The 22,713-nt window shown below is 48.9% G+C and overlaps 1 protein-coding gene across 10 annotated transcripts in view; it reads left to right on the top strand.

The window, feature by feature from the left end:
- The window catches only part of mef2d (myocyte enhancer factor 2d), a 54,940-nt gene that overhangs the window by 17,163 nt on the left and 15,064 nt on the right, over positions 1-22,713 (top strand). For 6 of the 10 annotated variants that reach the window (XM_076280867.1, XM_076280866.1, XM_076280870.1 and 3 more), the window contains exons 2-4: positions 9,274-9,714; positions 12,799-13,002; positions 19,300-19,437. In XM_076280867.1, coding sequence (XP_076136982.1) covers positions 9,661-9,714; positions 12,799-13,002; positions 19,300-19,437 — 396 coding nt within the window. In that variant the 5' untranslated portion in view covers positions 9,274-9,660. Of the gene's footprint in view, positions 1-913; positions 1,044-9,273; positions 9,715-12,798; positions 13,003-19,011; positions 19,147-19,299; positions 19,438-22,713 lie in introns of those variants that run through there. The other 4 variants (XM_076280873.1, XM_076280872.1, XM_076280865.1 and 1 more) reach the window with 2 other exon arrangements.

The following is a 22,713-nucleotide window of genomic DNA, read 5'->3' as shown; positions in this document are numbered from 1 at the left end:
ATGGAGAGAGATGGATGGATGGATGGAGAGAAAGAAGGGGGTGGGGGTCTCCATCCCCTCATGGAAACTTAATGTCACAACTGTTAAACAAACTCTGTCACCTTCAATCTCCATCCATCCACTTTTCTCAACCTCTCTATGTTTCAGGGTCAGTGAAGGTCAAAGCTGGGCTTCTTTGGAAAGCAACTGGACTCATGGAATTTGATGGAGGAATAAACGTTTTTGTCGTTTCTGTATACAGTCACGGAGCATGTGAAAGAGGGCCTTGGTGGTTTTGGTCATTAAGATATGAAAACCGCTCTAGAACTCGAAATAGCTTGCCACAGATTCTCCTCATAGACATCAGATTTTCAGTACCTTTTTGTCAGTATGTCTTGCTAATAAGCCTCCAATATAAGTAATATACACACACATACACTCTCTCCAAGCTTGGTGGGTGTTGGTGTCAGCAGTGTGTGTAACACTACTAGACATATGAGCTGCAGCTCTGACAGCTGTGAGGGTGTATCGAGAGAGCAAGGGGGAGTTGGAACAAAAGGTGTGTGGGCAGCTGCCACTGCACTTTGAGCGGCTTGCAAAAATCTGACACACACAGACACACACATATATGAGGGGTTTTTTTCCGGGGGGTGGGAGGTTGCTGAGGATCTGACAAACTTCTTTACTACAATCTGGCAGCAGCTAGCACCCCTGCCACCCTCTCAATTACCCCCAAAGACACTGATGAATTGGAGCCAGTTGCTGTTAAAGGCATATTAGGGCAAAGGGTGTGAGCATGTGTGTGTGCGTGTGTCTTGTTGAGGTGGTGGGGGGGGGGGGTGTTGGTAGAGAGAGGATCTGGGGGAGGGCTCTGTAGTTGGGGAATGGGGGGGGCGGTCGTCACTGGAGTAGTCACTTGTGTCATCTGATCGCTGGAGGGGACACACCACGTTCTTGGACCCCCTTCGCTCGGATTATGTCTTCGTTGACTTGGGATTTATCAAGAAAGTGCCCTCTGCTAATTCGGTCATCTGAGTGTTAGGATCCCGATTTGGAACGCAGAGGTAAGAGTTTTTTCGGACACGAGGAACTAGCACCAGTGGTTTTGTATGTCACATAGTTCTTGCGGTTTTGTTCACTGAGCTTCTGTGTAATGTGGGCACCAGGGGAAGACTTGTTGGTTCACAGAAAGAGGATATTGTGTTGGAGTTGACCTGCAAGAAAGGGCTTTATGGTTTGAAACAGCAAGCACTTTTTTGCCCAAACAAAAGCAACACTTTTAAGGAGAAAAGTGAACCAGCACTAATACTGAGAAAATCTTTTACATTTTTCTTCCAAGAACTGGCTTTGAGCTAAACATTCTAAAAATAAAGGAATCATATCACAGATAACGTATTTGTAATGTTGTAAAAAGCTACAGATTTGTACTGTCTAAAAGCGTTATTACAGTGCTAATGATCAGAGACGTCTGACACCTCCAGGATATCTCGGCGCTCGATATGAAATGCAGAGAGATGACAAATGGAATCCCGCCCACTAGATTTTTACCAGGCCGACTGAAATGTTTTCTGTTTTTCAAAAATGCCTCTGACTCTCTCCCTGCCGTCGTAGCCCGAGCTCTGTCTTCTCTGCCTGCCCTGAGTTGCACAGGTTTGAGAAAAGTTGAGATCAAAAGGGGCCGATTGAAAAGGGAGGACCCGGGGTTAAAGTCCCTGGGGGACATGTGGTAGGTGTTTTTGCCCTGAGGCAAAACACGCTGAAGCATTCTCCAGCATAAACACAGTAAAAACCTCGGCACACAAAATACTGAAACGGTGCTCTCTGCAACATAGGATAACCTCTGTCTCTTTCTAATACAGACACTCTTTCTTTCGGATTTTCTCTCTTGGCCATTGGTGGAGTCTTATATCACCTTTTTTTACCCACAAAGTGAAGAATTATCAGGTCTTGTAGTGCACTGACTTCCTTTGACTGAATCTTTTCTGTGCTTCCTCTTAACCTGTTCTGTTTAACAAGCAAACAAATTGACGTCACAGACAGTTCGGCATTCCTTGTTATGGTAAATGAAATTCCATTAGCATTTTCCATCCTGGTTAAAAGCATAAACTGATTAGACCATGTTTCTTTGTTGTGCGATGGTTGTTGCTGATTAGTTCTGTTTTTAGTAGCAAAGCTTGTTGAGCTTTTGTCAGAGGAATGATACCTTTTGTGATACCTGTTGTGCATCCAGGCCACACACACCCTTCTCTTATTGTGATGTTTATGTTGTCAGCGTCTGCCAGACAGTGTGACAGGTTGTGTGTCCCTAGTACCGTCAGGGTTTTTTTTTTTTTTAATCATCTGCAGACATCTCCAAAGAAAGGCCACAAGCCAACGTAACTTTGGCCCACTCAGACAGGGTAGACAACGAGTAAGAGTATTGGTGCTTTTGAACATTTAATAAGTCCCTATATTTAATCACCTTGATGCAGACACATCCATTCAGTGGGATTTGCAGCACTGCGAAGGCATACATTTTTCACTGCCTATTCGCAGTAATAACTGGAGTTCTGAGTTCTGAGATTTTTGAGTTTCTCCTGAGTGTCACGACATGGCTAAGCCTGTGAGAGAAGGAAAGGGAGAGAGAGAGAGAGAGAGAGAGAGAGAAGAGAGATGAGAGATGAAGACAGTTGCAGTTGCTGGAGACCCAGTTTATGGCACTCGTTGTCGGCTGTTCAGCGCTTCACCTCAGCTGTCAGTGGACAGGTGAGACTGCACCGCCTTCAGTCCGATCCTACAGATACGAGTGTGTGGACCGCAAACAGAGGACATTGTTTCTGTGTACCCCTATGCTTCATGGTTCACTCACACGAACACCCCTCCCACACACACACACACACACCTCAGTATACAGGCACATTATCTGAATTCCAAGAATAAGGAGTTGAGTGGACAAAACAAAAAGGCTGTGACTATGTGCTTTTGTTATGATCTCCAAGCGTTTGAATTAAAAGTAGCAGCACGACTTGGCACAGACAGGCATTTGTCCTCTGCCGTAGCCTGAGGAACGGTGTGGTGTGGCGTGGTCTGAGTGTGGCGCAGTCTGTTGTGGCATTGGTGGCTACTGACAGGTGGTGCAGCCGATGCGTGATTCACAAGCTGAGGAGCACAGATCCGCTGGAGAGCCAGCGGCCCCACCCCTTCACTCACCACCCCCACACCATCCCCCTTCGGAGAAGTGCTGCCCTCACATAGCACACACACACACACACTCACGCACTCACGCACACACACAAACATACATACACACACACACTCACTCACTCACTCACTCACTCACACACACACACACACACACACACACACACACACACACACACACACACACACACACACACACACACACACACACACTCACACTCACACTCACACTCACACTCACACTCACACTCACACAAACATACACACACACACACTCTCTCACGCACACAAACATACACACACACACACACACACACTCACTCACTCACGCACACAAACATACACACACGCACGCACGCACGCACACTCACTCACTCATGCACACAAACATACACACACACACACGCACGCACGCACACACATACACATACTCACACACACAAACATACACTCAAATCGTCGACGTATTTCAGAGAGATCAGGTTCCTCTTGAAGACATGCTGCCCTGCCTCATTGCTCCCTCCATGTTCTTCTCTCTTTCCCATCCTGGCGAAACTCACCCCACCCCACCCCACCCCACCCCACTCCTGAGTTTTCCCCTGCTGTCGATCCCTGTGTCTGGGATCCACTGCACCTCTTAATTTTCCCCACAGTGGTACTCCCCCCCCCCCCCCCACCCCGCCCCCTTCAATTCCCCCACTTCATTGCAGCTTCGTTGAGGCAGTAGAACTAAGTCTGTCGGCCCCCTCAGCCCCGCCAGCTTACCCAACCCCCACCCCTCCCCTCAGAGCCAGTGCTGGCTGGCCGGCACATAAATGTGAGGCAACAGGCTGGAAATATCCTGCAGTTGGTGCTGGCAGTACAGCCCAAGGTTGGAGTAAATCACGGAGTCCCAGAGGGGGCCGCCAGGGTTGGAGAGAGCGATCGGTGTGTCCTGTTTTGGGCTTCCACTGGAGCTGGTCTCAGAGGAGCCATGGGTCAGCGCTCCTCACCTCTCCTAAATGGAAAACTCCCCGTTTTTACTCAATTTGGGAGCACGAGTGGCCATTTTTCGCTAGTGTCCCCAGTCTCCTGGGGTCTACTGACTCTTCTGTGGATGTCCTCGTAATAGTTTAGCCCACCTCTGATCTAGCAGGTTAAGACATTGTTTTGTGATGGCCAATGACTTTCGTATGCCTTGAATGCATTCACTGACCATGTGAGACACAGCAGATTTATTAAGAGCAAAGGTTTGCAACCATGGAGGGGTGTTGCAGCTGTGGGAACCGCACATTTGGCTAACTGATACTGTATGTGATGTTTGGCCAACTGAGTTTACCTTCTGATTTTTGATGGAGCAGTCAATTTAAAGATGTGTGTTTCTTCTGTAATTAAGAGGAATTTCTGTTTTTTTTTTGTGTCTAATCAACAACAACAAAAAAAATTAACCACACTAATGTTATACAACTTCCGAGGAACCTGTATTTATTCAGTGCTAATTTAGAAATCTGGACCTTTCTGTTTACCAACTACAACACATCACACAAATCACTACCCACACCCACTTTATGTAGATAATAGCTAACTGAACTACCCACACCCACTACATGTAGCTGTAGTAGCTAACTGAACTCCGCTGGTGCGTCGAGGCGGTTTTACTACCTCAAACGTGCATTTCTTTCTGTGAACCGAACGCCATGTCGTTACATAAAGTAGCTGTGAAACAGCTAACTGAACTGAATCAATTAGCCTAGCACGGTGCCTAAAGCGGTGAAGGTCTCATTGTTTTGGAAACGCCCACCAGTATTTCTGCCCATGGTGTGTTTGTATTAACATTGCTGCAGTCAAGCGCTGTGCTGTGTGGGATTTTCTTCCAAGTTGTATGTATTGACTTGAATTTCCTTGTATCGTGCTGAACGAGGCATAGCACAAGTCACTTCCACCACTTCGTCTCCATTTTGTTGTCACACCAACCAGCCAGTAAATTCTCAGCTGTCTGTCCATCTTCCTGTCCGTCAATCTCCTCTTGCTGCTATAGCAACAGATCATGCCTTCCTGTAGGTAGGCACCCGGAGAATTTCCCATGTCGTGTCCTGTGTGACCTGACTTCTCACCCCATGCCATAGGGAGGTGCCTGACACCCTTTTAAAACAGCGCGCAACTGGGATCCCTGGGATTGTTTGCTTGGTGCCCTATATGCACTGACTAAGCCTGTGTTGGGTTTTCTCTGTAATCAGGCTGAGGAAAACAGCAGGCAGTGTTGTATGGGTAGGCCCTTGTGTTGAGCTGAGGATACAGAGAAGGAGATGGAGGAGGGGGATAGAATGAGAGAGAGAGAGAATGAGAGAGGTGATGGATTTCTCAGCGCCACTTTGGCTGCGGTCCAGACCCCTAAGGTCTGGCACTGACCGTTATCTCAGAGCCCCAGGCTGCTTCGCCTCCAGTTACAGGCTTTGGACAACAAAACTGGACAGTATCACACACACCCTGCCGAGGAGATATCCTTACCCACATACACACCAGCCGGCAGGCAGGCATGCCTCACGTATGCCCACACATGGGTAGAGGGAAGATGGTGTTATCTCAGAGCAGAGCCTGTCCTCCCGAGCACTTCAGTGGCTGAGATGTGAGGCGGCGTTGCGGTGGAAAAGGAGCCCTGGTGTCTTCGGCCGGAAGCAGGAGGCTATTAAAAGGTGTTAATGTAATATGAGATGGACCCCGACGCAAGGAAGGAGACGGAGGCACTGGGGAGAGGCACACCGGAGAGTTGTGTTTGTCTGCCGTCCTTCAATGTAAAGTGTGTGTGTGTGCGCAGTGTGTGTGTGTTCTCTCAGCCAGATGCTCTTAACATTAAATACCCATCCGTTGTCCTCTGAGAGACTAGAGCCAGGTGGTAACTGCTGTCACAAATACCCTGTAAATGACGGCAACAGAGTAAACAAGACGAGTTGCACAACCTACACACACAGTGCCAAGATCTCTCACTCTGGGTTGTAATTAAAGTCTTATTTACACTTTATTTACACGTCATTCCACTACCTTACACACTGGATCCACAGAGTGAGGTATCCTGTAGTATGTTGTCATGTTTGCAGAGGACTCTCAGGCATAATTGGTTGGCATAATTTGTCCCTCTGTGTTTTCCATAGCCCATAAACTCAGGCTCCTGACACAGTCCAGGCCTGGCTTCAGCTCGTGTGAAAGCAGTGGCCCCAATATCAGAGCCTCCTCTGCCCCCCCCCCCCCCCCACCTCTCCTTCCTCCGCCACCCTCTTTCCATTCGTCTGTCCTCTCCTCTTCCCCTCCCTCCCTCCTTCTCTCCCTCTCTGCAGCAGCATGCAGGACTAAAGGTTGGGCTCTGGCCCCCAGTGGCAGATAAAGCTGGCGTTTCATGTATGCCTGCTAACCCCACGCCATGCCACGCTGTGCCCCGCCGCGCCCCAGCCCAACGCCTCCCCTCCTCTCCCCTACTCACCTACCTGCTCACGGGTCGGCCGTCAGCACGGTCCTCGTGCTGCCTGAGGGACAGCAGGGCCTGCACCCGTGTGTGTGTGTGTGTGTGTGTGTGTGTGAGAGAGAGAGAGAGAGAGAAAAAGAAAAACAGGGAGAGGAGGGTCGTGGTGCCCACCCCACACTGGGAGTCCATGTTAAGGGTTTAACTCCAGGCCTCTGTGGGGATTCTAAAGCATGGTTTAGGAGTCTATAATGGGGTTGTGTGTGTGTGTGTGTGGGGGGGGGGGTGTCTGCGTCTTCCAGTTTACTTTATAGTTATAAAGCTTGCAATTTGGAGCTGCACTTCATTTTAAGTCCTAGATGAATATGTTTACATATGTATAGACCTAAGTCCTAGATGAATATGTTTATATATTTAGATTTATATGTGTGTGTGTTTTATATGTATGTGTATATATATGTTTATGTATTATGTTATGTATATGTTTATTCAATATGTTATATTAAAAAAAAATGTCAAATAACAAGAATTGAAGCAAAATGTTGCTAGAGAAGCACTTTTAAAGTGTAGGGCCATGCTGAGATGACATCAGCTTGAAGCGTGAATTCAGGATAAATGTGAAGTTTTATGCCTGATTGAAGGATTTCACTTCACTTCAGCCGTGACTCATGTGTCTGTGGGACCTCACGGGTGCCAAGATCGCAGTCTCGAAATGACACAAACTTCCTCCTTCCTTTCAAATGTTTTTTCAAGTGTTTGGCTGTTGCTACGCACCAAACGTTGCTTGTTAATTAAAGATGTCTCAGTGTGTGATTGTAGTAGTGTGCAAACGGGTGGATCAACAGACTTTTCCTGCTGAGGCAAAATCTGGCTCATACATGTGAATCAGAGATTGATGGGGAGAGAGAGAGAGAGAGAGGGAGGGTGGGGTGGTGTGTAGGGAGGGCTCCGATTTTGTTGTCCTTGAAATTGCTTTTAATAGTTCTGTCATTTTGCGGAGTCTGTTGTAGGACTCTTTAAATAGGAAACCTCTGAAGGGTTTCCCCATCTCCGTTGTGGTGACTGGGTCTCTGTCACGGTTGTGTGTGTGTGTGTTTGTGTACGCCGTCTGGGCTCTCTGTGTGTGTGTGTGTGTGTGTGTATATATAGAGAGAGCTCTATTTTAAGGCTTACTTTTTTTGACCTACAGAAACACTAATAGCAGGTCTTAAAATGATGGTGGCGGCTAAGGCTATTCTGAGGCCGTAATCAGCTCATTCATACGTTCGCTCACTCAGCTGTAGTCTCTCTCTCTCTCTCTCTCTCTCTCTCTCTCTCTCTCTTTTGCTCTCTCTCTCTCTCTTTTGCTCTCTCTCTCTCTCTTTTGCTCTCTCTCTTTTGCTCTCTCTTACTCTTTCTCAGCCATTTTTCAACCTCATTAATGAGGATGAAAAAAGATCAACCTCATTCTGCCCTTTTGTTATGAATGGATCAGAGTTTCATGTATTCAAGCACATATCAATCCATACAATGTAATTTAAACTTTCAAATATAATTAGAATTACAATGTATATAAGTAGGAACTATTTCAATAGGTGTATACAACACATTTATATTAATCAAGTATGCGGCCTAGTTTGAGGTTTGACTAGGAGAAAGTCCTTTGTCTCCGATGGCACCCTTGAGTCGCACAGGGGCCCTTCGGCTACCAGAGCCTGGGCAACGTAGGACCCTCGGCCCGCTGCTGGCCCGCTGCTGGCCCGCTGCTTGCTGCTGCCACTCTGCCTCTGTGTGCTGCGTTGGTTCGATCCGTAATCGCATGCGGCACGTCGGGGAGGCAGTAGCTTGCCGCGGGCCCCAGGGTATCAGCCATGTGGCGGTGATGTCTCTAATGAAGCTGACACTGCACAGCCAACCTCTCTCTCTCTCTCTCTCTCTCTCTCTCTCTCTCTCTCTCTCTCTCTCTTTTGCTCTTGTTCATTCATTCGTTTATTCTTTTGCTCTTTCCCTTGTGTGCTCACTCGTTCTTCCCTTTATCTGCTTATCTGCCCCCTACACCCCATTTTAATACAGTACCCCCCCCCCCCCCCCCCCACACACACACACACTGTACTGTACGTATAACCCCCAGAGGGCTTTTCTTGACAATCCCCCTCCCCCTCCGCGGAACCACAAACCTCAAGAGAACAGTCCTGTTTCCCCGTTTTCCACCGGAAGTCTTCCCCAACTGTTGTTTCTGCCATGCTTCAACGCTAGGCTAATAGGGCTAGTGTTTGTGCCATGCTTCAACGCTAGGCTAATAGGGCTAGTGTTTGTGTGAAGGGGGCGGATTTGGGAAGCTGTTGAGCCGTTCGGATGCCTTGCACACACGTCCCAAATCCCTCTGGGATCAGTGGAAAGGTTAGCGTCAAAGCCAAACCAATTGAGCATGCCCAGGTTCAAAGGTTCAAATCCAAGGAAATCACACGTCCAGGATAGCGTGTGGATGAACTCTATAGTGTCTGGTGACTCAGAACAGATATGACCATCTGCTGCTCTTAACGTGACATCAGTGTGTGCTTGTGTGTGTGTGCTTGTGTGTGTGTGTGTGTGTCCGGAAGATCTGAGTACCAGTCACTAACCTGCCCTCCCCCTCTTCTCTCCGTCCCTCCTTTTCTCTCGTTCTCTCCTCTTTCTTTCTTTTTCTCTCCTCTGTTTCTCAGGAGTAAGAGCACGTCGGCTAGCTGCGCGGACGCTCACGCAGAGAGAGAGAGAGGAGAGGCTGTTGCTCTAGAAGACGCACGGATGACCACGTCTCCCCCGCAGTGGACCATGATCTAAGCCACTAGGACTCGGCCCCATCTGACCCCCCTCTTGTCTCCTTTTCCTCTGCGGAGGAAGAACGACACGGGCCCTGACGGCCTCGGATAGGTAGAGCGAGAGAACGACAGAGCGGGAACGAGGAGAGAGAGAGAGAGAGAAAGAGAGAGAGTCCAGGCGCCAAAGCATTCCCGCACACAGCTCCTCCCCCCCACCCCCTTCTCGGGACAGAGACGACCTTTGACCCCCAACACGCGCCCCCCTGAGTCCCCCAGCAGCAGAGCGCAGCCATGGGGAGGAAAAAGATTCAGATTCAGAGGATCACCGACGAGCGGAACCGACAGGTGAGGACTCCTCAGGGGGCACTGCTGCCAACCCAATGTGGTCATTTCATTGGGTGTGTGTGTGTGTGTGTGTGTGTGTGTGTTTCCACCTGTTCGGTCATCATCAAGTCGTCACTGCTCAGGGCAGAGCGGTTGAAACCGATTATGGGAAAGGCTTTGAGGAATTTCCTTTCCACAAAATGGTACCTTCCTTTGTCAGTTGGCCTTGCTTTTCAGTGAGAGCTCTGTGAATATGCACACACACACACACACACACACACACACACACACACACACACACACACGCACACGTGCCAGTGTTATCTGTAATGCATCACAATGTGTAAAAATACCCAGTTTGTTTAAGCACGCTGCCAGTTGTATTGTCTTCCTCAGGCATTATTGTGTTTATTTGTTCTTATTTGATATTACCTGTTTCCTCCCGCTTTGAAGCTCCGCCATTGCTTTGTCAGTATCTGCAGAGTCACCTAGGAGAGTGGAGTTTGTGGCTTTTGCAAGGACTGCTGTGCAATGATCACTGGGATAAGGCTTTTTTGCACTCTGATATTTATGGCTTTTACCACTTGCTGCCTACCTCTGCTGCACCTGGATGTCACCACTCTGTCATAGCTATCCCCTCCCCTCTAACCCAGGCCTCACCCCCATCTGCACCCCCCCCCCCCCCCCCCCACCCAATCCCCCTCAAACCTGCCTGACAGTTCATGGGTGGGGGGAGGTTCAAACAAACATTTCTACTGTTATGTTAAATGTCTTCGCTAATCAGCATCTGCATACCATGCTGCTTCATTCTTCTTCTTTGATGAGAAGTTTATTGTAATCAGAAATACTGAAAGGCACAGATGTTTTGTGCTAAACCTGAAGTGTGATACTTAGTGTTGGAAACCAACACATATACACATACACACACACACACACACACACACACACACACACACACACATACACACACACACACACCACACACACACACACACACACACACACACACACACACACACACGCACAACCCCACACCCACAGACTCGGCACAGGTTGTGGCAAGGGCTTTGGCTGAGGTGTGATAGCACCTGAATCCACCTCTTGTCACAACACAGTCCTCTTCTCATAGTGAAGGAGAGGAAGAGATGCAGAGTGTGAAAAAAAAAAGATTAGCTTGCTGTTGTTGCCATTGGATACTCGCACTTCTATTCTTAATGGCAATTATGGCCTGCCTGTTAATCTTAGCATTCACTGCTGACAGAACTCCAAAGAATATTCTTTCCCAGTCACCTTGTTCTTTGCATGAACTCCAGTCTACATCGATGAAGAGGAATAACTTAAACAGAGGTTGCAGAAACATGTGGCTAAATATTTGACTTTTCTTACAGTTTATTGGATTTTTTTTATTTATTTCTTTTTATTTTGTTTCCTACTGTCCTTACTGAACCCAACCCTGTCTTCTCACAATATTTCATTTGTTTCTTCTGTGATTTCCCCCTCATAGCATTGTTTTCTATCTCTGTGTGTGTCTGTGTCTGTGTGTAGAGGTGGTGGGGAGTGTGATTTGAAGAGGGTTTTAGTAGGCGGTTGCCAATGGAAACGACCCCGAAATAATTTGATTTGTGGCAGCGGGGCGCTGTGAGTGAGCAGGAAAGGGGAGGGAAAAGAAAAGAAAGCAAGCGAGAGGGAGGGAACGCAAGCTGTCTTCGGCTCCGTGGAGATGCATTAGAGAGAGAGAGAGAGAGATAGATAGAGATAGAGAAGAAGGGAATGCAAGCTGTCTTCGGCTCCGTGGAGATGCATTAGAGAGAGAGAGAGAGAGAGAGAGATAGATAGAGATAGAGAAGAAAGGAATGCAAGCTGTCTTTGGCTCTGTGGAGATGCATTAGAGAAAGAGAGAGAGAGAGAGAGAGAGAGAGAGAGGAAGGAAATGCAAGCTGTCTTCGGCTCTGTGGAGATGCATTAGAGAGAGAGAGAGAGAGAGAGAGAGAGAGAGAGATGAAGGGAGGGATGGATGAATGGAGGTGAAAGCGCTTAGGTCTCAAATGTCAACTCCAAAGTGTGTGTGTGTGTGTGTGTTTATTGGTGTGTGTGAGTGTGATGGTAGGGGGGGGTGTACATCTTGTTTGTGCTCATCATCATCTTTCTCCCCTCCTTCTCCTGAGTGGAAGAATTAACAACGATGCGCCTCGTGTCACTGTACATTTCTGAGATGCCTTTACACTGAAGATCTGCTGAAAGCAGCACTCTAATCAACACCTGCTCCTCACACCTTTGCCTCATCTTCTCTCAACTCCCATCACAAGTCTCAACACACAACATATTATGCCTTTTTCCCAATTTATTCAGAATTTCATTGCAATAATCAGTGTACGTAAAGGTGTGTGTGTGTGTGTGTGTGTGTGTGTGTGTGTGTGTGTGTGTGTGTGTGTGTGTGTGTGTGTGTGTGTGTGTGTGTGTGTGTGTGTGTGTGTGTGTGTGTGTGTGTGTGTGTGTGTGTGTGTGTGCGCGTGCATGTGTGTGTAAATAATTAGCTCCACACTATGATTTTTTTTTTTTTTTTTTTGAAAGCTTTCTTAAATCCTTCTTCCCTGATTTGATGCTGGCTATTTAAATGGTTTCATTTTCTCATTTACAATTCTGCTGAAACAGACCTCTTTGTATAATTAATTAAGTGGAATGTTTAATAATTAATTAATTGGAGGTGTTACACAAATTAATTCAAATGAATTACTGCTTAAAAGGCTGAGACGGAGAGGTGTTTAAGAATTGGTTGACAGTTGTGGTTCCTGATGGAGCCTTTTCAGCATTGATTAGGGAGTCATTACAGAGCAAGGTTCTTCATGTCTGGACAGCAAAGGATTTAAAACAGAAGACTCCAGTTTATACCAAAGAAAGTCTTGCCGGTAGAATCTTTGGTGTGAACCTTCCTAATGGTTCAATGGTTTGGTTTTCTGTGCATCTTCCCAGTATCTCAGGACTACGTTTCATCCCATTTTAATGTGTTGTTTCTGTATCCCGCTGCATATGAAAGTGACTCTAACTCTTATCCCTCCTCTTCCTCCTCCTCCTCCTCCTCTTCCTCCTCTTGATTGTCTTTGGCAGGTGACATTCACCAAGCGGAAATTTGGCCTGATGAAGAAGGCGTACGAGCTGAGCGTGCTGTGCGACTGCGAGATCGCCCTCATCATCTTCAACCACTCCAACAAGCTGTTCCAGTACGCCAGCACGGACATGGACAAGGTGCTGCTCAAGTACACCGAGTACAACGAGCCGCACGAGAGCAGGACCAACGCAGACATCATCGAGGTACGAGCTCCGCCTGACCAACCCCCCCACCCCCCACCCCTCCTCCAAGTGGAGGGCAAAGGGGCATCACCCCTGTAGGGCATTTGCGCATTTGCGGTGTTCGGTTGTTAGGTCAGGACTAAAGGTCATGACATTTCCATTCCCACTACTGAATTGATTTTAACCTTTTTTTCTCCATGTTATTGGGAGCGAGAAATATATGATTTTTGGGTCTTTACCTCAATACTTTTACTTTTACAATAATTTCAATAATGTACAATAGTTTACATTGTAATTTTCAATATGACAACACTAGTCTCTTTGCTATAAGGAAAGAGAGATGTTGTGATCTTGTGAGCTGCACAAGTCCCAAAGAAGTGTATAGCTCATCAGAAAACACTAAACCGCGTAAATGAGTCATGTCGTGAAAACGGCTCACAGACGCTTTTTGATCACTCAAAGCCTTAATCATAGTGCTTGTATCCCATATTCAGTGAATCATGTATGTACTGGTGGTGTGTGTGTGTGTGAGAGTGTGTGTGTGAGAGTGTGTGTGTAAGCATCCTGGCCTGCGTGGGCTTTTGCTGGAGGCCCGTTCCGATCTGGCCACCTGTGGGCCGTGGCCAGAAGGCTTGCCACCGCCGGTTCGCCCGCCCAGCGCACGGAGATTACACGGCTTATGGGCCACCGTAGCTGCCCCCCTGGCCCAGTGCCCGGGAGACGGCGGGGCAGCCGAGAGACAGCTGGCCCTTCTGCCACCTTCTCCGGCCTTGGCACGGAGGGAGGGCAGGAGCACCCGCTCACGCTCACACTCACAATCTCTCTCACACACACACACGCTTGTGTACATGCAAACACACATGTGTACATAATTACACACACACACACACACACACACACACACACACACACACACACACACACACACTGAGAGGGCTCTCTTAACCTGGCCCCAGACATCACAAGATGGCTGCCTCAGGGGGAGCGAAGACTGCCGTGTGTGTGTGTGTGTTATGGTATGACTGTGAGTATTATGAGAAAGCGATTCTCGCACATCCCCTTTGCTTCTTCACTGTTAACCTTTTGTTTCCCTTAATGGTTCAGGCCACCCATAAATGATTCCACCATATTCCAACCGTGGCTACCTTGTACCAAATCTCTGTGTGTGTGTGTGTCCATGTGAGTGCACAGTTCCTGTGTGCTGTGGCCATGAGCTTGTGCTTGTTCTGAGGGTGATGGAGGGCCACTGGAGCTGTTTCTCTCCCCAGCGCAGAGCAAAACAGCGCAGAAGAGAGTGAGCGAGAGGGGAGACTCCTGCTGCAGATGGCTCTTAAGTGTGTGTGTGTGTGTGTGTGTGTGTGTGTGTGTGTGTGTATGTGTGTGTGTGTTTTTCGTTCCATGTTAGGGGCGTTGGGCTGCTCTGGGCCACATCAGTGTAAGCCTGAGTGGCTCTGTGTGTGTGTGTGTGTGTGTGTGTGTGTGTGTGTGTGTGTGTGTGTTCATGTTCACTTCCTAACACACACACACACGCACATTCTGCTGCGGCCCAGAAGCCTGCCTCATGCAATATTCAGACCCAGGCGAGAGGCACCGAGCGTGAATGACTCCCAGCCCCTCCAGCCATACCAGGAGCCTCCCCCCACCCCACCCCACCCCCTCCCTCTCCCTCTCCCAGGGCCCCAGCCGCCGAGCTGCACATGGCCTGGGTATGGCCCAGTCCGCTCCAGCCTCCTCCGGCTCTGGGGTCCAGGCAGAGAGAGGATGGATGGGTGGAGTAGGGACAGGGCGGCTGTGGTGTTGGGGTGGAGGTGGAGGTGGAGGGGCTTGGGAGGGACGAGGGACGAGCAGGGGGCCCACGAGAGCACCAAGGCACAGGGACGTGTCGACTCGCCACTCCCACCTCTCTTCAAGCTCTCTGTGTGTATGAATTATGGAGCACACACACACACACACACACACACACACACACACACACACACACACACACACACACACACACACACACTCTCTTTCTCTCACTCAGAGAAACACACACAAAGCATCTTGCAATCCCCTCTTCAAGACTGCTGTACTCAGTGTTGTGTGTAGGCTTCTCTCACACTCTCACGCACACACACAAACACACACATTTCTTTAATGCACCCCTGAACAGTCATGCATATGCACGCACACACACACACACACATACGCACACACACACACACACACACACACACACACACACAGAGAAATGGCACGTGCAGGGAGAGAGGCTGTGTGTGTGTGTGTGTGTGTGTGTGTGTGTGTGTGTGTGTGTGTGGGCTGCCTGCTTCTCCTGCCAGAGCGTGTTAATCCGCTTGACTGCAGATCCCAATCAGGGGAGAGTGAAGGAAAGAGAGAGAGAGGGGGGGTGGGGGGGGGGGCGCGAGTGTTAACGGAGCGAGATGGATATCGAGAGAAAAGACATAGATAGAGATCGAGAGAAAAGGGGAGAGAGAAAGCGGAAGACATATGGGGGAGTGGCAGCGCTAACAAGAGGAGATGGATATCGAGAGGAAGAGCGTGAAAAAGTCTGAATCGGGGTGGGGGGTCAGGCAGAGGGATGGAAAGGAGGAGGAGGAGGAGAAGAAACGAGGGATGCCCTTTTGTTAAGCGGCTCAAGGAGGGAGGATCTTGCCTCAGCACCATGGTGCTGTGGGCGGCTTAAGGACTTTGCCACCGGCCAGGTTTCAGCTCCCTGTGCTGTGCTGCAGGTCTCGGTGACACACCGCACAGACGATCACTCTCATGGCCCAGCGCAGGACGCCACTAGGACCAAACTCACTTCTGTAAAAATAAAGAAACCAGTTTCACCAAGCAAAATGCAAAATGCACCTGGTGATGTCTTCTAGCCTGTGGACCTCTACCTTTGCAGTTCTACTGAATGCTGAGAATGTGTGAGAAAGATCCTACGAGTCCACCTCCACCAATACTACACCCACCCCCCCCACACACACACACACACACACACACACACACCGTTACCCCACCATCTTCTCAATTGCCCTGACACACGCCCCTCCCCTGGGGCTAATCCTGCTTTGCCATGTCAAACAAATTCCTCCTGCTCCCCCCTCTATGACCGGCATTTCCCCCAAGCACTAATCTGCACTGGGCAGACGGAGAGAGAGAGAGAAAGAGAGGGACAGAGAGAGAGACAGAGAGAGACAGAGAGGGAGAGAGAAAGACAGGAGGGCAGACAGGGGCTACCGATGTGTTACGTCTGGGAGGTCACGACCCCTAGCGCTCACCCCACCCACCTAGTGGTGCGACGTGAAGCCCTAAACCTCCCAGTAGCATACACACAATCTGATCAGATTAATATTCTGTGTCATTGTGTTAAGCTCAGGAAGTATCAGCGGTATTATCCTTGTTGTCCTGTGAGTAACATAGACGTGGGGAGAAAAAGGCACGGCATGTGCCTCACCCATGGCTTTGGCTTTTTTTTTTTTTTTTAAGTAGCCTACCCCAAAGCTCTTGTTTTTACTTGTTTTGGTCTCTCACTTTTAACAACCCACTGGGGACTGAAGCTCTTCTAAAGATGACCAGTTTGTGACCAAAAGTTTTTTTTTTTTTCCTTCTTCTCTCCCCTACTGGGAAGTGTGGCCTAGTTGGGCCTAACGCCGTGGCTCCTGAGCGGCGCGGCCCAGTGCAGCGCTCCTGATGTGACAGGGCGGTGATAGCCTCCCTCGCTCCCTCCATTAGCCACATGCATAAGTCATGGCCCGTTGGGGGGGGGGCACAGGCCCTTTTAAGGGGCGTGTAGCGCCGGCGCCAAAGTGCTCACTCTCTCTCTCTCTCTCTCTGTTCCTCTCTTCCTCTCACTACCCCACCTCACCTCTATCAGCCTCTCCTGTTAAGAGTAGTTTTCCCTCTCTTTTGAGGTAGATTTTTCTTTCCATCATTCTCTCTTTGTTAATGTCTTTATTTTTTCCTTTCTGTAATTTCTGTCTTTTTCTGTCTGTCTCTATCAATCTTGCCTTTCTCAACTTTCTCGCTCCCCATTCCACCTCATCATTTTCCTCTCTTTCTCTCTCTCTCTCTCTCTCTCTCTCTCTCTCTCTCCCTCTCTCTCTTTTCATTCTATCATCTGTGCTTCTGTTGATATTTCTGTCTTTCTGTCTTCTGGTCCTTCTTCCTCCTCCTCCTCCTCCTCCTCCTCCTCCTCCTCTCTCTTCCCTCTCTCTGGCCATGCTCTTCCCAGTAGTCCCATGCATTGCAGCCCCCCCCCCCCCCCCACACACACACACACACACACACACACACAATCCACGCTGTATGCTGAACTGCAAATGGGACGTGACATTACATGCAGACACAGGGCTGCCCGGCTCACCCCCTACTCCTCTGAGTCCAGAGAGAGAGAGGGAGAGAGAGGACAGAAAGCATTTAAAAGGAAAAAGAGGCTTGGGAATTGGAGGGGAAGAGGAAGAGAACAAGAGCGAAAGAGAGGGAGATAGAGAGCAGGGCAGAGGAGGACATGGATGAGTCAGGCGGGAGCCGTGGGAAGATTCTGTCAGAGAGGAGGATGAGAGGAAGAGAGAGAAAGAGAGAGAGAGAAACCAGGCAAGGAGAAAGACCAGGATGGCCTGAGCTCAAGAATGCAGAGCGAGGGGTCTCTCTCATAACGGCGAAAGAGGGAGAGGGAAAAATGGAGAACTAGTGAAGGTGAGAAGGAGAAACCGAAGGAGAAGGATCAGGATCGAATCAGCAAGATTGCAATGAACAAGAGCAATGGGAGAAAGAGTGAGAGAGACATGGAGAGAGCGGAAGAGAGAGAGGGGGATGAGACAGAGGGAGAAAGGGAGAGAGAGAGGAAGGAAAGAGAGAGAGAGAGAGAGCGCACTAGAGCGCGAGAGCAGGAGAGAGGGAGAGGATAGGGCGAGAGGGCCAGAGGGGGAGGGGCGGAGGAGCGAGCGCTGCAGCCAGTCACAGTCGGAGCCGCTCTGCGGGGGAATCTTCCCCTGGCAACACAATAGAAGGCGCACTTGAAAGTGAGTGTGCCAGCGGGGAAGAGGTACGCAGGGACAGGTGAACAGATGGAGCTGACCGAGAGACAAGCTGATCAGCTGACCGACTCCCCTCGCACAGACGCGTGTGTGTGTGTGTGTGTGTGTGTGTGTGTAAGCATGTGTTTTTTGGCACCATTACTACTGTAAATGGGAATATACACAATGTCTGAAACAAATGTTAAGGTGAATAAACATTTACTGTATGCATACACATGCACTGTATGAATACTGTACATGTTATTCCTCAACAGCATATCATAACTAAAGAAGTCTCTAAATAAGAGGCTGAGAGGAAAGGTTTATTTTGTTGAAAGCAAGCAATGATTTGCCTCTGTGCTGCATTAAAAGCTTATTTCAGTGCAGCTGTGAAAGCCATATGATAGCACGTATGCTAAGGATTAGCCATTGGACTCAATCAAAGGAGCACTGATTGTTCTAAAGGATTGCAGTGGTTTAACATATCACAGAGGCCGAGTATGATCTCTTAGTGCATCAACCGGCTCCGTTTTTAAAACTTTGATTTGCACAAAGCAAAAGAATACTCCACTTTTGACTACCATTTTTTCCCCTACTATTTGATGATGAGGGCCCCAACCCAACCAGCAAAGCTCCTTACTGGGAAAGCCTGTTTTGAAAATCCTCTCAAAATAAGACCCTGTTTTCTGTGGCGAAGCTCCTGAGCAAACTCCACTCTGAGCTTTCCTCTCCTGGTGTGAAGCCTCTGTTCTCATGTTCAAGTGCAGAAGGTTGTTTTTTTTAATATACGTTGTATATATATCTAACGTAATATATCTTGACGATATATGATTATAAATAGCTGTTGTTTAGTACAATAAAGGATGTGTAACCATTTTAGGATTCCTAAAAGGGTTCAAAACTGCAATGGTCATCGCTATATTACTTGTCAATGAAAAGACTCCAGCTTAAAAATGAGAACATGTGAAAATGAAAAATGTCCCTCCTCTCCCCCTCTCCTTGTTTTTTTTAAAAATGTTTAAAGACGTTGCGAAAGAAAGGCTTTAATGGTTGCAACAGCCCTGAGCCCGATGGCGAGGACTCCATTGACCAAAGCCCATTAAACGAGGACAAGTACCGCAAGAGTGAGGAGCTGGACATCCTCTTCAAGAGATATGGCGTGAGTACCCGGCACCTAACTATTTCTTTACCTTGCTAACCTTCAATCCTCTCTCTCTCTCTCTCTCTCTCTCTGCTTCTCTCCATTCTTTTTCTGTCCCCCCCCCCCCGCTTTCTTCCTCCCTCTTTTTCTGTTCTCCCTGGAACGGAAAAGGCTCTGAACAAGAAAGAGCAGCGCGACTCTGAGAGCCCAGAGCCAGAGGAGCCGTTCTCGCTCACCCCGCGCACTGAGGAGAAATACAAAAAAATTGACGAGGAGTTTGATAAAATGATGCAGAGCTATAGGCTGTCAGTGAGTACCCGCGCGGCTGCCCCTGTGGCCACGGCAACCAACAACAAATAAACAAGCAAGCAACTACAACAACGACTCACAGAGCACCCGCCTCCCCCTTTCCAACCCACCTACCCACAACCCCCCCACCCCACCCACCCATCTCTCACCGCCTCCTCCTGCTCCCTTCCCCCCACTCTTCACCCCCCCCCCCCTCGCTAAATGTGTGTGTCTGGGCAAGGAGAGGAAGAAGGAGAGGTTGAGGGGTTTGGCCGGCCACTCTCAACGAGGTTTACACAGACGGGGCGAATTCAATTTCGAATGGCTCCGTCTAGCTAGATGTTTTCTTTTTTTATTATTATTATTATTATTATTATTATTATTATTATTATTATTATTATTATTATTATTATTATTATTAAAAAAAACTACAAATCCTTGGCGTGTCCAATATGTTTAATGGCCTAACCTGCTCCTGACTTTGCTCTCTTGTCCTCGTCGGAAAAATAACTCCATATGTTCCAATTAATTCCATCGCCGTTCCATTAGGACTTTGTTTTGTCAGATGGATGCCGGTCTCGTTGTTGGAAGCTGAAACGGCCATAACTGGAGCTGAGGATGAGTAGCCTGGAAAGAGCTCTTTGGAAGAGAGGAGGTTTAGGCAGCTGCAGCTCCAATGGCACCGGAACAGGCAGGCTTTAGCCAGATGTGCATTAGCCGGGGCCAGATGTGGTCTTCTCCTCCAGCCAGGTTTATCGTCTCTCTATGCAACCATGGCTTGCAGAGTAGAGATTCCGGCTCGTTCTGAAACAAACAAAAATCGTGGGAAAAATTCCTAGTTCCATGCAATCCTGATACCCTCAAGTATCTTTTGAATCAATCATCTCAGAGTTTATAGGAGAAAGTTCATAAACAGTGCAGAAAATGAAAATAAAGAAACCGCACAAATATTTAAACTGAACAGTCATTTCCAGCGGGAATTTTCAGGATAGTCCCAAAATGGCCACAACTTCGGACAGTTGTCGATAGCAGGCCTTTGACTCATTCAAACCAGCTTAGTGAAAAAAAAAAAAGAAGGGAGACCCGCTCCGCCTCCAACGCGGTCTATCTCCTGGTCCTCTCCCTCTCGGCCTCTCTCTCTGCCCGGCACACACACCCTGACCTGACCCCTCCCTGGCGACGATGAGTGGGGGAAACCGAAGCATACAGCACCAATCTGTCCCGCAGGCGTGTGATCCCTGGACTGCGCTGACCCCAGCTCTGTATGGCCCCGGCCATAACACAACCCAAGTCAGCCTTCTCTCTCTGTAGCAGTGGGTAGGAGCAGCACAGGGCTCAGTTTGGGACACAAACTCCCCAGATTAGGGCTACAGTGTGGGTTGGAGTCTTTTTTTGATGATGAAAGGCAATCTTTTAGCGTTTCATGCTAGCTGTGATTACACTGTTGTTGTGTGCCAGATTGTGGGATTGGCAGTGTTTTTCTATGTTTCCCTCTGGTGTTTGTAACACACTGAATAGTCCAGAGGTGCAGTTGAAGTCAGTCTCTTCCTGTAACTGGGGCCAACTCATGGGGACGGGGCCTATGACGCTAAACCGACTTAATGAGAGGACTGATGCGTCCATGGAGTAAGTGCTTCACCGGTGGTGGCGACCTAAGCAGGTCGCTGCAGAAACCAGGGCCATAAATGTCAGCGCAGTTTGACCCAGCTCAAGCGTGTGTGTGTGTGTGTGTGTGTGTGTGTGTGAGAGGTGGAGCTGTCGAATGAGCAGGGCTTCTCTGAAGTGCAGAGGGAACATTTCAAAGGCTCACGGGACACTGGGGAACGTGGTAAACTAGGGCACTGGCGTAACTCACTCTGATATCATTACATCCAGGAAACACTCCAAATGTCAGGCCCTGTGGAAGCAAAAGGACAGGCTCTTCGAGACCTCAAACTCCCACTGTCAAACTCTTGGACACTATAGACACTAAAGTATAAATACATTAATTATATGAATACTTATGATATATTGATATATTAGCATAGGACCTCCAGTCATTACACACTGCTTTGTTTGGTTTGTCAGGTTTACTTCTTGCTTCAGACCACATTTTGCATGTAATACGGACAGACATGCAGTACATCAGAATTTGATACACACAGCCATGCTGGAGTATAATAGGACTCTCACACAGCTGCAGCCCTTAGACTTGTTGTATGGTCTGGGGAATAGCTGTCTGCTTCAACTCCACATGACATGACCTGTCCCCCACACACACACCTGAATGTCTGACCCCTGCCTGTCCGGGCCGAGAATAAAAAGCATATCTGTCTTGGCCAGTGTTTATCATCCAGAAAAAGCAAAAACAGTGGGGATGCTTTATCTTGTCGCCTGTGTTGGCACCCCCTCCCTTACCTTCCCCCTGAGGCTGTGCCCCAACCCCTGCAAGACCCCCTTCTCTCCCCTGCCCCTGCCCCTTACCCCCCTGCCCTTCAACTCTCTGTGGCAGAAGGTGCTGTTGGTCCAGTGCTGTATGCTCCGTGTTTCCTCTCCTCCTCCGTTTGCCCCCAGCTAACCTCGCTCCACCTCCATCACCCACCCCCTTCATCCCTCCATCCCACACACCCCCTCTCCTCCCCTCTCCCCGCCTGGCCTGTGTGCTGTGCTGTAACCCCAGAGCTATCTCCCACAGTCTGGCCACCAGCATGCCACATTTGGCACGTTGATGGTGGTGATGATGATGAGGATATTGATGAAGGGTTTTGTCATGAAAAGGGAAATTAGTGACCCTGTGTGCTATGTAGCTTTTGACCTCTGAGAGTACTGAGGGGCTGGACCTGTTCTGTTTAAAGTTAAGCTGTGGAGTTGAGAGGCTGCTCAGTCACACCACAGAAAGGCAGGGCAGCAGAAGTTTGCCATCTGTTTCCAATGGCAGTCTCTGAATTCTTCAGGTGGACCTGCGAGACACAAAGGTCAAGCACTTGCTGTTGTGCTGCCTCCTCCTCCTCCTCCTCCTCCTCCTCTACACGCCGCCCCTATCCGCTTCCAGGAAAGAGTGAGAGCAGAGAGAAGGACAGGGTGGAAGGCAAGTGAACAGACAGACCCAACTCCTCCAAACTGGGTCCCCTCGCACAGGACACAGGAGGCCTCTCATGGCCCACATTCTAAATTTAGTGGCCCTGCCTCCGTCGCCAGAGTCGAGCGCTGGGGAGCGGCGCAGCGAAAATGGGTTGCGGCGTGCACACAGCCACCGGACAGTTTGAGTCCACCAGAGCCCAACCCCCCCCCCCCCCCCCCCACCACAATCACCACCTT

The sequence above is a fragment of the Alosa pseudoharengus genome, unplaced genomic scaffold (genome assembly GCF_046254945.1).
Source record: "Alosa pseudoharengus isolate Yale_2024_CS ecotype anadromous, Long Island Sound unplaced genomic scaffold, YU_APseudo_1.1 YU_APseudo_1.1_scf_12, whole genome shotgun sequence".
Lineage (NCBI taxonomy): Eukaryota > Metazoa > Chordata > Actinopteri > Clupeiformes > Clupeidae > Alosa > Alosa pseudoharengus.
Note: the sequence above shows the minus strand (reverse complement) of the source record. Positions and strands in the feature narration are given on the sequence as shown.